Source organism: Chrysochloris asiatica, unplaced genomic scaffold, assembly GCF_000296735.1.
Source record: "Chrysochloris asiatica unplaced genomic scaffold, ChrAsi1.0 scaffold00159, whole genome shotgun sequence".
Lineage (NCBI taxonomy): Eukaryota > Metazoa > Chordata > Mammalia > Afrosoricida > Chrysochloridae > Chrysochloris > Chrysochloris asiatica.
Window position 1 is genome coordinate 1,196,641 of NW_006408677.1, and position 17,136 is coordinate 1,213,776.

The following is a 17,136-nucleotide window of genomic DNA, read 5'->3' on the forward strand; positions in this document are numbered from 1 at the left end:
CAAGCGTGGCAACAGTAGTGAGGTTGGCCCAGGATTGGGCAGTGTTTCGTTCTGCTGTGCATAAGGTCACTATGAGTCGGTACCGACTCGATGGCACCTAACAACGAGACTAAGATAAGTGTGTTACTGAGAGTAGTAGTTTGCAGCCATTCCTGTGCACAGATACATATTTAAGCAAACTTTGTTTGAAATAAACCCGTGCATATATGAACTAGAACCCTAGTAACAAAACTTATTGTTGTTGTTATGTGCCATGGAGTCAGTTCCAACTCATAGAGACCCTGTACAGGGTTTCTGAGGCTGGAAATCTTTATGGGAGCAGAAAGCCTCATTATTCGCCCGCCTACATACTAAATACAAGACAAACATTTGACTTATACAAAAAAAGAACCACATGTACCTGTGCTGACTTAAAGATATACTTAAGAACTGATCTTGCTTGTAACTCAGGGATTGTCTATACTTCAAAGTACATCCTAGTCTTTATTTTGGTGTTAGTTAAACAACCTGCACTTATCTTAATATTTTTCATGACATCCACTTAGGAAGTACACAAGAAATAGCTACTAAAGGTTTGATGAAGCTTTAAAAGTTACAGGAAATGAGAAAGTAGAGGCAGGAGTCAGACAGATACATGGCTAAGAGTCTTCTAAAATGGGCAAAGTAATTTCACTTCATCACTCAGTGTATTTATAACTAGAACAAGGGGCCAGATTATGTACCTCAAACCATCCAACTGTCTTTGTGGAAGGGTGATATAACATTACTAGTAGAATAAATACTTAACCAAGCACTGAGGAGCCCTACATGAAAGTCCTAGCTATGCTAATAACTAACAGTATGACCTTGAACAATCTTCTTAACAGCTTCAGTTTCCTTTGGTCCCTTCTATATCTGACATTCTTTGGCTCTATAAGATAGTGAATTAGAAGAGGAGTAAGCAAAATAGTATGGTGCTGTGGGATATGAACTGGACTGCTAACCACAAGGTCACTGGTTCAAACCCACCAGCCACTCCTCGGAAACCCTATACAGGGTCACTGTGAGTCAGAACTGAGTAGACAGAACTTAACAACAACCACAAAGCAAAATATTGACTGCTAACCATGAGTCCTAGTGTGGCGCTTTAGGATAAGCACTGGACTGCTAACTACAAGGTTGGTTGTTCAAGCCCACCAGCTACTCCTTGGAAACCCTATACAGGGTCACAATGAGTTGGAACTGGCTCAACGGCACTTAATAACAACAACAACAACAATCACAAGGTTGTTATGAGTATGAATCGATCCAATGGTACTTAACAACAACAAAGCAAAATATTAAGGGTAAAATATTGAACAATGAAGGAGGCATCAAAAGAAGATGGACGGTATATACAATGTCAATGTATCAAAAAGAACTGATAAAGGTTCAACCATTTCAGGAGGTAACATATAATCAAGAACTGATGGTATGGGAGAAAGAAGCCCAAGCTGCACTGAAGGCACTGGCAAAAAACAAGATGCCAGGAATTAACAGAATACCAAGTGAGATGTGTCAACAAAGTGGTGCAGTGTTGGAGGTGTTACTCATCCACAACAAGAATTTTGGAAGTCAGCTAGCTATGTGGCCACCCGATTGGAAGAGATCCATATTTGTACCTGTTTCAAAGAAAGGTGACCCAACAAAATGCAAAGATTATTGAACAATATTGTTATCATACCCCAGTAAAATTTTGCTGACTAGCACACCCAAGTAAAATTTTGCTAAATATAATTTTAAAATGGTTGCAGCAGTACATAGGGAATGGCCAGAAATTTAAGCATATTTAAAAGAAGAAATGAATGAGAAACATTATTACCGATGTCAGATGGATCTTGACTGTCAACAGAAAATATGTGAAAGATGTTTAGTTGTGTTTTTTTATGGAATATGAAATAGGCATTCAACTGTGTAGATCATAACAAATTATGAAGAATGGCAATTTCAGAACATTTAATTGTGCTCACGTAGAACCTGTAAAAGTGGAAGTTGTTTAAACAGAACAAGGGAATGTTGAGTGTTTTAAAAGCAGTAAAGGTTTGCATTAGGCTTGTGTCCTTTAACCGTACTTATTCAATCTGTATGCTGAGCAAATAATCCAAAGGTTCATTAACAACAAGCCATATGCTTCCTTGCTAAAAGTGAAGAGGATCTGAAAGACTTAGATCAAAGACCACAGCTTCCAATATGGATTACATCTCAACATAAAGAAAACGAAATCCCTTGCAACTGGATTAATAAACAGCATCCTGATAAACAACTGAATTTCATTTTACTCGGGGATCCATCCACAATCAATGCCTTTGGAAGCAGCAGTCAAGAAATTTACATTGGGCAAATCTACTACAAAAGACCTCTTTAAAGTGTTAAAGAAGATGTCATTTTGAGGATTAAGGTGCACAGGATCCAAGCCATGGTATTTCAAGCACCTCATATACATGTGAAAGCTGGAAAATGAATAAGAAATACTGAAGAAGAATTGCTGCCCTTTGAATTACCTGTGTTGGTAGAGAATATTGAATAGGCCATAAACTACCAGAATAAAGAATATATCTGGGTTGGAAAAAATACAGCCAGAATGCTCCTTAAAAGTCAGGCTCAAACCCTGGAAAAGGACATCATGACTAGTAAAATAGAGAGAGGGTCAGCGAAAAAGAGAAAGATCTCAATGAGATGAACTGACGTGGTGGCTGCAACAATGGGCTCAAACATCGGAAGGATTGTTGACAATGCACAGGGCAGTGTTTTGTTCCGTTGTACATAGGGCCACTATGAGTCAGAACTGACTTGAAAGCACCTAACAGTAACAACAAGAAACTATGGAATTAGTTCAGATAGACAGATAGATGACTTTCTAAAAAGTATCTTGACGATTTATGAATTTTAAATTTATAAGAAGAGAAAATTTCCTAACATTCCCCACAACAGACTTTAGGAGTAGGCTTATTTCCACTCCCATTTAGTTCTTCCTTAGACATTTGAAAAGGCTATTTATCTTGAATAACAATAAACACATTTACACATTTGGCCCTTCTTAGTTTTGATTGGGTTTTAGTTTTGATTAAGTCTTTCACTATGGATCAGCAATTTTCCACCTGATAGTTCTTGGTAGCGTAGTGGTTACGAATCGGCCTGTGAACCTTAAGGTCAGCGGTTCGAAACTACCAGCCGCTCCGTGGGAGAAAGATGAGGCTTTCTACTCCCGTAAAGATTTACACCCTCAGAAACCCTGTACAGGGTCGCTATGGGTCAAAACTGACTCAACGGCACTTAACAACAACAACAACAGTTCTTGGTAATCATTCTTTGGTTTAAGGAGTTCTGCAAGCATAGTGGTTACAAATCGGGGGTGGGGTGGGGGTGGGGGGGTGTCTGTGAACCGCAAGGTCAGCAGTTCAAAACTACTAGCCTCTCTGCTGTGGGAGAAAGATGAAGCGGTCTGATCCTGTAAAGATTTACAGCCTCGGAAACCCTTTGTAGGGTCACTATGAGTCAGAACCGACTTCATGGTACTTAACAACAATGGAAATAAGGTAGAGATGCTTCTAATCTGAGCTGATTGCATTGATATTTTCTCTGTTACTCTGTCTATTGGGCCATTTTTACAGCAGTAGAATGTAGAACTTTGGGACAACCCAAAATGTGAGGATGAGATGATATGAAAAGCCACAGAATTATGGCAAGTCAAGAGTCGCATATTTGACCAGATTTACAAATAATACCTATTATTTGGATCAACTATCAACACTCGCAGATGCAGCAGTCAAGAGATCAGACGACGTATTGCACTGGGCAAATCTGCAGCACAGGAACGTTTTAAAGTATTGAAGAACAGAGATGTCAGCTTGAGGACTAAGGTGCGCCTGACCCAGGCCATTGTGTTTTCAATAGCCTCATATGGATGCGAAAGCTGGACAGTGAATAAGGAAGATCTTAGAAGAATTGATGCCTTTGAGTTGTGGTGTTGGAGGAGAATACTGAAAGTGCCATGGACTGCCAAAAGAACCAATAGATCTGTTTTGGAAGAAGTGCAGCCAGAGTGCTCCTTGGAGGCCAGGATGGCTAAGCTTCATCTCTCCTACTTTGGACATATGGTCTGGAGGAAACAATCGTTGGAGAAGGATGTCATGCTGGGTAAGGGGGAGGGTCAGAGAAAAAGAGGAAGACCTCTAACGAGATGGATTGGCCAGGTGGCATCATTGATGGACTCAAGTGTGGCAGCGGTAGTGAGGTTGGCCCAGGATGGGACATTGTTTCGTTCTGCTGTGCATAGGGTCGCTATGAGTCGGTTCCGACTTGATGGCACCTGACAACAACAACAACAACATTGTTTTTTTAAAAAAAAATACCTTCTTGAAGGACAGTCCAATTTCATTTGCCCATCTATTAATATAGAAGACAATGACAGGAAATTTACTCTATTCTGAAGGTAAAGGTAAAATATACAAGGAGGCTTCAAAAGTTCACCGAAAAACTCAATTTTCCTACGAACTTTTTGAAGCCCCTTTGTACAATCTTTTCTTGAGTAGTGTAATTTTCAACAAAAAGGGACATGTACATATAAAATTTGAAATGCTACATTTGACTTCCTAATTAGATCACTCTGAGTCATTCCAACAGACAGAAACCCTGGACTCGACAAATTCCTTACAACTTGTGGAAACAAGTCAACATGTAAGAATTGAATTGACATATATGCTCTTAAAATATATTTGAATAATTGAAAGCATTAGGTATATGTGTGTGTGTATATGTATATATATAAATAAACATACATAGGTAACCATATGTATACAACATACACACATACACATACATATATATATATATATACGTATCTAAACATATGTATATAAATATGTAAGAAAATTTTAAACGTCATGCAGTTACTAGTTTTCAGTTAAAGAGCTAACCTGGAGGACCTAGATAGGGATCAGAGTTCACCAAAGTCCAATGTCATCATAAGCAAAAGGGAAAAATATCAAAACTGTTAGAAATATCAAGAAACTAAAGCATTACACTAAACTCTTTCAAGTTAAAATTTACTTCAATAAAAGCATACTCTAAAAGTTCATGCTCATGCACGTGAATATAAACCAAATTATCACCACTTAGAGTCAATATTAAAATAAAACAGAACGTGTTACATATTTTGAAAGGCCAGAAATCATTTTTATAATCATCATTATTAAGAGCTCAGAATAGAACAATCAATTCTAACAGCAACTTGGTTTAAAATTCCATTTTAATTTGCAGTTTATGAACAAATTAAGAAGTTACACACACTCATGAGATGTGTGTTAATCATCTGACTACTTTTCTTACTGTTTCTTTAGAAATGGTAATTTTAATAGCTTTTGTGATTCTGTAATTTAATAGTAGATTTTAATAGCCTTTGTGACTAATTGCTTTATGTTGAAATATTTTAAAGTAATGTTTAACAGTGAGCTCCATTACTAGTGAGAATAACTACAGTGCTAATTAAAATATAAAAGGATAATAGTTTGGTTTATTCAAATTATGGCATGCATAACTGAGCAAGATATTTACTTCAATTTTTTACATTACATGCAAGTGAGTTAACTTTGCTGAGATTTTCACCGATTTTATTCAATAGTAAACATAGGTAAAATAAGAAATAATATCCTATATAAATAATCAAATCAGACCAATGAGAATCTAATTTTGAGAATGATCTTCTGAACACAGTAAATGATTCCATTTAATTTATGTTTGTAAAACATAGTTTTCAAAAATTAACTCTAATGACTTTACTATAATTTAGATGATATTCTTCACTTTTAAATGCATTTTTAAAAAGTCAGATTTTCAAGGAGTAAAAGGGTGATTGCTTTGTTTCTTTAATCTTAGACTTGCTCTTTTTTAAATCAATGAAGGCCAAGTTTTCAATGACCTGAAACATAAAAAATATGTTCATCATGTATCACCAGTGACAGGACTCAGCAAAACTAACACAGGATAAAATTAGTAAAATGAAATGACACTGCACAGACACAAAGTGACAAGGTGAACATTGGATGCAAAGTGGCAATTACTAGAGCAGTTTACACAAGACAAATGAGGTGCAGACATCAGGTAGGTATGAAGAGATTATAATTCAATTTGATCATGCTGTGATGATGAAGACAAATTTGATTGCCTAGTTCCTAGGGAAGATAAAATCTGTTTCTTGTGCCTATTGACATTTGTTGCTCATGACAGAACCATAGGAACACTTCCGGTATGGACCACAAGCATCTATTGAGTGACCACTAGAATTTCTGTGATGACATGCTGAGAAGCACACATTTAAAAATGCAGAGAGCATTATGCTGCCAGGTTATCGTATAATTTTACCTTTCATAAAGCGACTAATAAAACTGTGATGTCCTCGTTTTCCTCCAAGTTATTCTGCTTAACTTCAACTTTAATGAATGATAAAACATGTAACTGAAAAGAATTATTAGATGCCATGACAATGGATGGAGCTGGGTATACACCAAGCTCTCTGCTCGCAAGTTCTTCAATGAAAAACTCCAAAGTACTTGCAAAAAAGACTTGATAACCTACCAGCAAAACGCAATACTTGGACTAATAAATACACCACCCGCCTACCACTGAAGTACATACCTGGTCTCCCAGGAAGACCTTGGGACCCGGGATTGCCTTTGGGGCCTTCTAGAGCAGGTCCTGGAGAACCAGGAGGGCCTGGGGGACCCTGCACACCAGGGAAACCCTGAAAACCTGGTTCACCTTTAGGACCTGGAAGACCAGGGTTTCCTGGAATGCCAGGCAATCCTCCATCACCCTTTTGACCTATGAAGGCAAAGTGACATTAGAGATCACATTAAACAACACAGAGTTACAGACTTAGTTATAACACAAAAACATTACATTTCATTACTTACTAGAAAGAGCAAGTACGGGTATTTACTATGGTCATTGTAAAATCCTCAACCCATCCCCCCAAAAAACATTCTTACTGTTAAATATGGGAAGGCTTCAAAAAGTTCGTGGAGAATTTCCATTATCTTTTCATTTAATTTTCTCATGAGCTTTTTGAAGGCCCCTCGTATTATGTATTTATTGTCAGAAGCATTTGTTAGAACATGCATAGAAGTTTAGAAACAATAATAGCTTTCTTTCATCCTGATGATGATCTGACTAGCACCTATGAGAAAAAAAAATGTAAACAGTATCTGGCTGGGAGAAATTCCTAAAACAATTGTTTTGAGTCTAATTTTGAGATTAATGGAAGATATGGATCTTTAGTGGTAACCAGGTGTCCCTGAAGACCTTTCTGCTCAAGATTTATAATGGCAATCAAGATAAACTGCTCTCAACATCTTTTCTACACTATCAGCAAACCTAGGGGATATAAAACAGTGACATACAAAAGCAAGAGTTTTCAAGTTGGAATCATGAGAGGATATCAGAATTTCTAGGAGACGTGTACGTTGTTGTTAAGTGTCATCGAGTTGGTTCTGACTCATAGTGGTCCTGTATAGGATTGTGTGGTACTGTATAGGATTGTGTATGTTAGAGGAAAACAAATCAAACTGACTTATAGGGACCCTATGTAGAGTTTCCTAGACTGTAAATCTTTACAAGAGTAGATAGCTCCATCTTTTTCCTGTGGAGTGACTGGTGGGTTTGAAACACTGACCTTGCAGTTAGAAATCCAATGTCTGACAAAAACCCACCAGGATTCCTTTGTGTTTGAGAAAAGCCTCCATAAAATAGCCAATGTTCATTTCAGAACATGAACATATGCATACCTATATATGTGTGTACATGTATTCTGGTATGGTATTGTAGGATAAGCACTGGACTACTAACCAAAAGGTCAGTAGTTTAAACTCACCAGCTGCTTCTTGGAAGCCCTATACAGGGGTTACTATGCATCAAAACCAACTCAACAGCACTCAACAACAACATATATGCACACACATACATAAACACAAGGGCGCTTCGAAAAGTTCATGTAATTAACTGCTTGCTACTTAATGAGAGTAAGTACAAAAGAAGAAACATAGATGTGTATGTGTGCAAACATCCATCCAAACATGCAAGAAGTAAATTCAGACTGAGTTTCCAAGAGATAATTTTATTGATTTATATATAGTTCTACTGTGTTTCCTTAAATTACCTTGACATTGCTTCCATGGTTGGGGAGAGGGGAGGTGGAGATTATTTTATTTTACAGCTAAAAAAGTTTTAAAACTAATCAGAAGTGAACAATTTTAATTGTGAAACTTGACTCTGTGGTTTATCAGATTGGCCAGTGTAATACATTGGATTTAGAGCTTGCATTTTATCTAGAGTAAAATGACTTTTACCACCACCCCCGCAAAAAAACACACAAAAAACTATTCATACTGAAATTGACCTTTTCTTACAATTTTACTTTTAGTAATTCCTTTATTTCCTTAGTGTTTATTTATTAAATTAATAACGAGATGTACATTTCCTTAATGATGCATTTTTAGACAGGTTGGCTCCATATACTAAATAGATAAATAAGAAATGCTTTAAAGAGAAAACTCTGTCTTTGCACTTTCTGGGTTTGTAAATGCATTCTTCACACTAAATGGTACAGATGGAAAAACAAGTGTGCTAAAGAATATTCTTTTTATGGACTGATTTAGCATGTTTCATTAACGTTTACCAGTAAGTCCTGGGAGTCCAGGGGGTCCTGGGATTCCAAAGCCTGGTTGACCTGTTAGGGTAAAAAAAAAAGAAATCTCAAAATGATAATAATAATTGGAATAAGGACAAATCATTTTCAGATCATTAAGATTTTTATTAAGTATAATAATGTACATTTACATGGAATTTAGAAAAGACTTATTTCAACATGGAACTATAATGCTAACATAAGAAAATAACATCAGAAGAGAATAAACATATATTCTATTCATATTGAGCTGTCAAATATATCTCTGTATCCCTATGTTATATGAATATGTAAAAATGGAATATATATTGCATAGGAAAGGTCATCTTCAGAAGTTTGGAAAAATGAACATTTTCCTGATGTGAAAAATTGGGCAACAAAGGAGTTTTCAACAAGAATGCAGCTTGATCAGCAAATGTGAGAGTAAGACAATACCCTTAGGATGGAAAGGAAAAGGGTATTTAGGAATGGGAAAGAAGTCTGTGGTAGCTTAAAAGCTAAGAAAAAGGATGTAATTTCATCAAGAGCTGAGAAAAGAGGGCAAATGTTACGGTAGACATTGAGGAAATTAGAAAACTAGAAAATATTTTAAAAATACAGCACCTGGTTCACCCTTCTGTCCAGCTGGTCCAGGAATACCATCTTGACCTGGTGTGCCTTTATCACCTGGAGGCCCTGGTGGGCCAGGACGACCTCCACCACCTAAAGAATAGAGAATGTTGGTTTACATTTGCCTCCTCAACGGCCTTTTCCTTCCTCACTTCCCATTCTCTACATGCTAGCTTCAGTTGCTGTAGTCCTTAAGTGCCGCAAAGTTGGTTTTGACTCACCGTGAACCAGTATAGGATTTCTGAGTGGGTTTGAACAGGCAACCTTAGGGTTACAGCCCAGGGTATATCCTACAGCATCACACTAGGACTATAGGAAGTCCAACATGAAAACTGACCCTTTGGGAGAAAGATGAGGCTTTCTGTTCCCATGAAGATTTACAGTTTCAGAAACCCTATGCAGGGTAGCTATGAGTCAGAACCCATTTGATGGCTCTTACACTAAGAGAGTATGGTGGGAAGGAGGGACATTATATGCCTGATGTGTGGGGTCAAAAGAAGTGATTTGCTTTAGAAGCCAGTAAATAAACAAAACTGTTACACTAAGCCATTCTAAAAATCAGAGTTTCTATGTGCTATAATGATACTTGAGAAATCTCCCCAAAGAAACCAAAGCCCAGAAAATAGATTCCATAATGATTTGAAGTAACTTTTATTAAGAGCAGTTCACTTGGTATGTAACAAACTAGTAAGGTTAAGCTAATGCTCACAATGTTTCCTTGTCTTGAAAATGTTCACAGCCCCCACAAAAAGAAGTGACTTTCCCACATGGATTATGAGCCTTCATTTTACACAACAACAAACTCTTGTTTTTTTCATGCTTACCAATAGGACCAGGGTCTCCCGGAAGGCCAGGGTTCCCAGGAGGACCATCAATACCTTTTGGTCCTGGAAGGCCAGGGGTTCCTAGGGTAAAAGATCAATTGAAAAACAAAGGAAATTCTGCTTTGCTTTGAGAGGTACAATTCAGACTTCCAATTTATAGTGTTGGCAAATAAATGGTGAAGAACAGAAAGAAAACCCAAAAGATGCTGGTATTTACACTTTATGTGCTGGACTGCAAAGTCGGTTTGAACAGCAAGGTTGGTGGTTCAAGCTCACCAGCCACTCCTCGGAAACCCTCTACAACAGGGTCGCTATGGATCAGAACCGACTCGACGGCACTTAACACAACAACAACATATGTTGTTGTGTTAAGTACCGTGGAGTCAGTACATATATTTAAATTAAGTTTTAAATTTATTTATCTGGTTGCTTTTTATTGTTCACTGCAGTCAAGTTGACCCTCAACTCATGGTGATGCCACACAAAGAGAATGACGAGTTGCAGATCACAAACTTTTGTGAACCACAGGATTTTCACAGACTGATTTTTTTTTGGAAGGAGGTCACCAGGCCTTTCTTTCTCAGAAACCTGTTCACTATCAAAGTCACATGCAAGTCTCCACTGACAGATGGGCAGTGGCTGTGCATGAAGTGTATTAGCCAGAAAGCAAATATGTATCTCCAATATGGAAGGTGAAAATGATGGGCATAATCATATATTCATAAGTATAAAAATAACTATGTTGTTATTGTTGTTAGGTGCCAACAAGTCCATACCGACTCATAGCGACCCTATGTATAACAGAACGAAACACTGCCTGGTCCTGGGCCAACCTCACAATTATTGCCACTCTTGAGCCTATTGATGCTGCCACTTGGCCAATCCATCTCGTTGGAGGTCTTCCTCTTTTTCTCTGACCCTCCACCTTACCAAATATGATATCCAACTCCAGTGACTGGTCCCTCCTAACAATATGTCCAAAGTATGAGAGATGAAGTTTGACCATCCTGGTCTCCAAGGAGCACTCTGGCTGTACTTCTTCCAATACAAATCTGTTTGTTTTGGCAGCCCATGGCACTTTCAATATTCTTCTCAATTATTGTACGGTCTTCCTTATTGACTTTTCAGCTTTCACATGTATATGAGGTTATTGAGTATGCCAAGGCCTGGGTCAGGTGCACCTTATTTGTCAAGCTGACATCTTTGCTCGTCAATACTTTAAAAAGGTCATGTGCAGTAGATTTGCCTAACGCAATACGTCTTTGATTTCTTGACCGCTGCTTCCATGAGTGTTGATGGTTCATCCAAGGAGAATAAAGTCCTTGACAACCTCAATCTTTTCTCCATTGATAAGAATGCTGTGTATTGGTCCAGTGGTAAGTATTTTTGTTTTCTTTACATTGAGATGTAATCCATACCGAAGGCTGTGCTCTTTGATCTTCATCAGTAAATGTTTTAAGTCCTCTTCACTTTCAACAAGCAAGGTTGTATCATCTGCACATCCCAGGTTGTTAATGAGTCTTCCTCCAATCCTGATGCCACATTTTTCTTCATATAACCTCACTTCTCGGATTATTTGCTCGGCATACAGGTTGAATAAGTATGGTGAAAGAATAAAACCCTGTTGCACACCTTTATAATTTTAAACCATTCAGTGTTCCCATGTTCTTTTCAAACAACTGCCTCTTGGTCCATGTACCGATTCCTTCCTCATGAGCACAATTTAAGTGTTCCAGAATACTCATACTTTGCAATGTTGTCCATAGCTTGTCAGGATCCACACAATTGAAAGCCTTTGCGTAGTCCATAAAGCACAGGTATTCTCTGCTTTCAGTTAAGATCCATTAGACATCAATGATACTCAAAACCATTGATAGTGAAGGAAGAAGTCCAAGTTGCTTTGAAGGAATTGGCAAAAACAAGGCACCAGGAATTGATGGAATAAAAACTGAAATATTTCCACAAAATGAGGTGGCACTGGAGGCAATACCTGGCCGACTGATTGGAAGAGATTTGTATTTGTGCCCATTCCAAAGAGCTGACCCAATGGAATGCGGAATTCATCAATCTCTCTGATATCCATGTGAGTAAAGTTTTAGTAAAGGTAATACAGAAACGACATTGACAGAGAACTTCCAGAGGCTCAAGCTGGATTCAGAATAGGACATGGAACAAGGGATATGACTGCTGATGTCCAATGGATTTTGGCTGAAAAATTAACTATACACTAGTAGAATTGGTAGGATTCCATTGCATGTATGTATCACACATTCATAAATCAATCTACCTATTACTGGAGATTTGTGTTGTTACTAGATTTTGTCTATTAAAAACATCCATTCTCCCAAACTTCTAGATAGTACCCATTTGACCAATCCTGGACGGCTTGATGATCAGATCTCAACTAGAGGAAGATAACAAAAAACAATTTTTGATAAAGGAATGAAGTATAAATTGCTACAATTTGATGAACTTGACCTATATTTATGGATGTAGTAGCTCAAAATACCAACTGAGAAGGGAAGGCGTCTTCATGTCAAGTATCAACCCTATCCCCTCTGTATACAGGGCTGATAGGGACAGGCAACTTAGATATTGGCTACCTAAAATTAGGGAGTGATAAAGGCATGATGTGACTAGCTTATAAGGTTTCAAGAGGGAGTTTAGTTTCAGAGTGTGGGGGGGAAGGTAGAATCCCCACTGACTAGTTTTCATCTTGTCTAGATGGGTCTGGTGAAAGGAGATGGGGATAAGATTCTTATGATTCAATAATTGTTATCATGATTCATTGCAACTGTCACAACTGTAGAGGTAGACATTTTGTAACATAAAGGGGGGAGTGGTTAATCTTATATTCCAGGAACAGAGGACCCTGGGACCATCAATGGACTCTAGACTCATGGAAAGAGAAAGGCTGTGTGCTGGCAGCCAGGAGGCAGGCTTGCAGAATGTGCCCTTTGGTTGTTTAAATGATTATATATTCCTGAGTGTTTTTGTGTACATCCCCCCCCCCTCCCCAAATGATTATATATTCCTGAGTGTTTTTGTGTACATCCCTCCCCACACACACAAAAAAAGAGGGAATAGAAGCAAATCCTGTTGAATGATGATGCATGGAGGGGACTGTAATCATTGTAATGAAAGGATGAGTGTAAAAAATCGACATTCTCCCGTGCAAACTATCACTCAATTCACAATAAAAACTTAAAAAAAAAAAATCCATTCTCCTATTTATAGAAACCTGGTATGTTTCTAATTTTTAGCTATTACTAATAAAGCTGTTAAAGGAGCTATGGTAGCATAGTGGGATTTAAGTTGGGCTGCTAACTGCAAGGTTAGCAGTTCAAATCCACCAGACCATCTGTGGAAGAAAGATGAGTCTTTCTGCTACCGTAAAGATTTATAGCCTCACAAACCCTATGAGTTGGAGCCGACTCAGTGACACACAACCACCACCACCACCACCAATAAAGTTGTTGTTGTTAAGTGCCGTCGAGTCAGTTCCGACCCATAGCGACCCTGTATAGGGTTTCCGAGGAGTGACTGGTGAGCTTGAACCGCCGACCTTACAATTCAAATGACTTTGCAGTCTGGCTCATTAACCCACACAGCCACACCAGGACTCCATACCAATAAAGTAGGCATGGATATTTTTACACATGTCTTTTTGTGGATGTATGTCTTAATTTATCTTAGGTATTTGCCCAGGTATTTCTAACCTAATTCTTAGCAACTAGGACACATGAGATTTTTTTTTTTTAAAGGGAGGGGAGATATGTTATCTAAATGGAAAATGTGAAATTAGATGATTGCATTAGCTTCTAATATAACTCTAATCTCAGCAAATATAAGTAGGTGATACTCAATAAAACCAACTCTCAAATCAGAAAAAAAAAAATCCAACTAGATATCATTTAAAAGAAAAAGAAAAGCTTAAAATACAAGGGCATAGAATATTTGGAATGAAAGAAATTCTAAAGGAGCTCTGGTAACGTAGTGGTTACAAATTGGGCTGTAAACCGCAAGATCAGCAGTTCAAAACTACCAGCTGTTCCGTGGGAGAAAGATGAGGCTTTCTGCTCCCGTAAAGATTTACAGCCTCGGAAACCCTGTACTGGGTTGCTATGGGTCGGAACTGACTCCACGGCACATAACCATCACCATTTACCTACGAGTGCAAATTGCTAGGTTAGGGTTCAGGTGTGCCTTTAGTTTCTTTAAAAAAAAATGTTAAACCACTTTATACTCACAATGATGTATCAAAGTCCCAGTTGCTACAGAACCTTGCACAATTTGTGAGGTCAGTGTCAGTGGCAACATTAGTTGTTTAAATAATTGTCATTCTGAAAGGTAGGTTGTGCTAGCTATCTCATTGGTTTTAATTTACATTTGTCTGATGATTAAAGGTATTGATGACACTCTCATGACCAATATACTATTGGCTACTAATTCATTTCCTTTCCACCACTCATCTGTCAGTTTGACATACTGTGGTGACTTGTGTGTTGCTGTGATTCTGGAAGCTATGCCACCGGTATTTTAAATACCAGCAGGGTCATCCATGGTGGTGGACAGGTTTCAGATGAGCTTCCAGACTAAGAAAGACTAGGAAGAAGGAAAGACGTACTACCTCCAAATATTTAGTCAGTGAAAACTTTATGAATAGCAGTGGAACACTGTCAGTATCAGATTATTGAATATTGAGAAGTAATGAAGAGCACAAGAATATTGTCAGATATAGTGCCGGAAGATGAGTCTCTCACGTTGGAAGGCACTCAAAATGCGACTGGGGAAGAGCTGCCTCCTCAAAGTAGAGTTGAACGTGATGACACGAACGTAGTAAAGCACTCGGGACCTTTATTTGCTGGAGGAGCACCACTCAAAATTAAGAGAAACAGCAGTAAACATCCATTAATAAATTGGAACATGGCCCACTGAATAGTTTTCATCTTGCTTAGAAGGGTCTGGTGAAAGGAGATGGGGATAAGATTCTTATGGTTCAACAGTGAATAATTGTTATCATGACTATTTGTGAGTGTCGCAATTGTAAAGGTAGACGTTTTATAACAAAAAACAGGGCAGTAGTTAATCTTACAGTCCAGGAACAGAGGACCCCAGGACCATCAACGGATAAGAGCACAAGCGGAATGTGGAACCCTATCCAGAGAAGCAGGAGCTCTGGTAGTGTAGTGGCTATGAATCGGGCTGCTAACCTCATGGTCAGCAGTTTGAAACTTCCAGCTGTTCCACGGGAGAAAGATGAGGCTTTCTGCTCCCATAAAGATTTACAGCCTCGGAAACCCTGTACAGGGTCTCTATGAGTCAGAACTGACTCCACAGCACATAACAATAACAATCCAGAGAAGCAGCGACTCTAGAGATTGAGGCAGAGATGAGGACATGGAGAGAGAGAGAGCAGCTGAGGACTCTAGACTCATGGAAAGAGAGAGACTGTGTGCTGGCGGCCAGGAGGTAGACTTGCAGAATGTACCCTTTGGTTGTTTAAATGACTATATATTGTTGAGTGTTTTTGAATATATCTCCCCCCCCCCCCCCCCAAAAAAACCCAACAACAACAACAACAGAGGAAATAGAAGTAAATACTATTGAATGATGATACACAGAGGGGATTGAACAATGAGTGTAAAACCGATGTTCTCCCATGTAAATTATCACTCAATTCACAAAAAAATACTTAAAAAAAAAGAAAATAGAAGCCTATAGTGTAAATGGGATTCCTGGTGTGGTACTGTGGGTTAATGCGCCAGACTGCAAAGCCATTTGAACTGTAAGGTCGGTGGTTCAAGCTCACCTGCTGCTCCTTGGAAACCCTATACAGGGTCGCTATGGGTCGGAATGAACTCGCCGGTACTTAACAACAACAACATAGTGTAAATTAAGGATCTCTGGTAGGGTAGAGGTTATGAATCTGGCTGCTAACCTCAAGGTCAGCAGTTTGAAACTACCAGCCGTTCCATGGGAAAAACATGAGGCTTTCTGCTCCCGTTGATATTTACAGCCTTGGAAACCCTATACAGGGTTGCTATGAGTCAGAATCGACTCTACAGCACACCACCACCAGAGTGGTTTAGAATGCTCCTTTTAAGTTAAATTATGTATGTTATCTCTGATCAACATCCTCCTGCACATCTACTATGCAAGTTCTACTTCAGTAATAGCAATAGTTTTACAGAATCTGCTAATGAAGCCAGTCACACAAGGGGACCAGAGTTCTACTTTTATATTTGGAATGCTATTCCAGTTCAAAGCCTTTGAAGAGGATTTTGCTTGGCAAAGGCAAATGAATTTAAGTTGGTTAATGTGTAAATTACAAGATACTTGGATGGAAAAATAAAATAACTTTACAAACATTAAAATCTAAGAATAACAATTGGAACATAGAATATATGAATTATGAATCTATGAAAATTGTCATAAAATGAAATGAAGCATATAAACATCAATATTCTAGGCATTGTTGTTATGTGTGGCCAAGTTGGTACCAACTCATAGTGACCTTGTATAGGGTTTCTGAGGAGCAGTGGGTAAGCTTGAACCACCACCCTTGTGGTTCAAAGCGACCTTGCAGTGCAGTGTATTAACCCAAAGAGCTACACCAAGACTCCATTCTAGGCACTAGTGATCTGAAATGGACTGGTACTGACCATCTTGACTCTGACAATCACATATTTTACTATGCCCGGAATGATAAATTGAAGAGGAATGGTGTCACATTCATTATAAAAAAGAACATGTCAAGATCTATCATAAAGGACAATGCTGTTGATAAGGGACAATGCTTGTTGTTGTTAAGTGCCGTCGGGTCGGTTCCGACCCATAGCGACCCTGTACAGGGTTTCCGAGGGTGTAAATCTTTACGGGAGTAGAAAGCCTCATCTTTCTCCCGCGAAGTGGCTGGTAGTTTCGAACCGCTGACCTTAAGGTTCGCAGCCCGATTCGTAACCACTACGCTACCAGAGCTCCTTACACTCTCCTCTATAGGAT

General features: G+C 38.5%; 1 protein-coding gene across 2 annotated transcripts in view; it reads right to left on the minus strand.

Moving 5' to 3' along the window:
- Positions 1–17,136, minus strand: part of COL4A5 (collagen, type IV, alpha 5) — a 360,371-nt gene that overhangs the window by 34,718 nt on the left and 308,517 nt on the right. The window contains exons 38-42 of one of the 2 annotated variants that reach the window (XM_006871036.1): positions 10,132–10,212; positions 9,302–9,400; positions 8,690–8,740; positions 6,652–6,837; positions 4,935–4,943 (exon numbers count right to left, since the gene is read on the minus strand). In XM_006871036.1, the coding sequence (XP_006871098.1) occupies positions 4,935–4,943; positions 6,652–6,837; positions 8,690–8,740; positions 9,302–9,400; positions 10,132–10,212 (426 nt within the window). The remainder of the gene's footprint in view (positions 1–4,934; positions 4,944–6,651; positions 6,838–8,689; positions 8,741–9,301; positions 9,401–10,131; positions 10,213–17,136) is intronic. The other variant, XM_006871035.1, reaches the window with a different exon arrangement.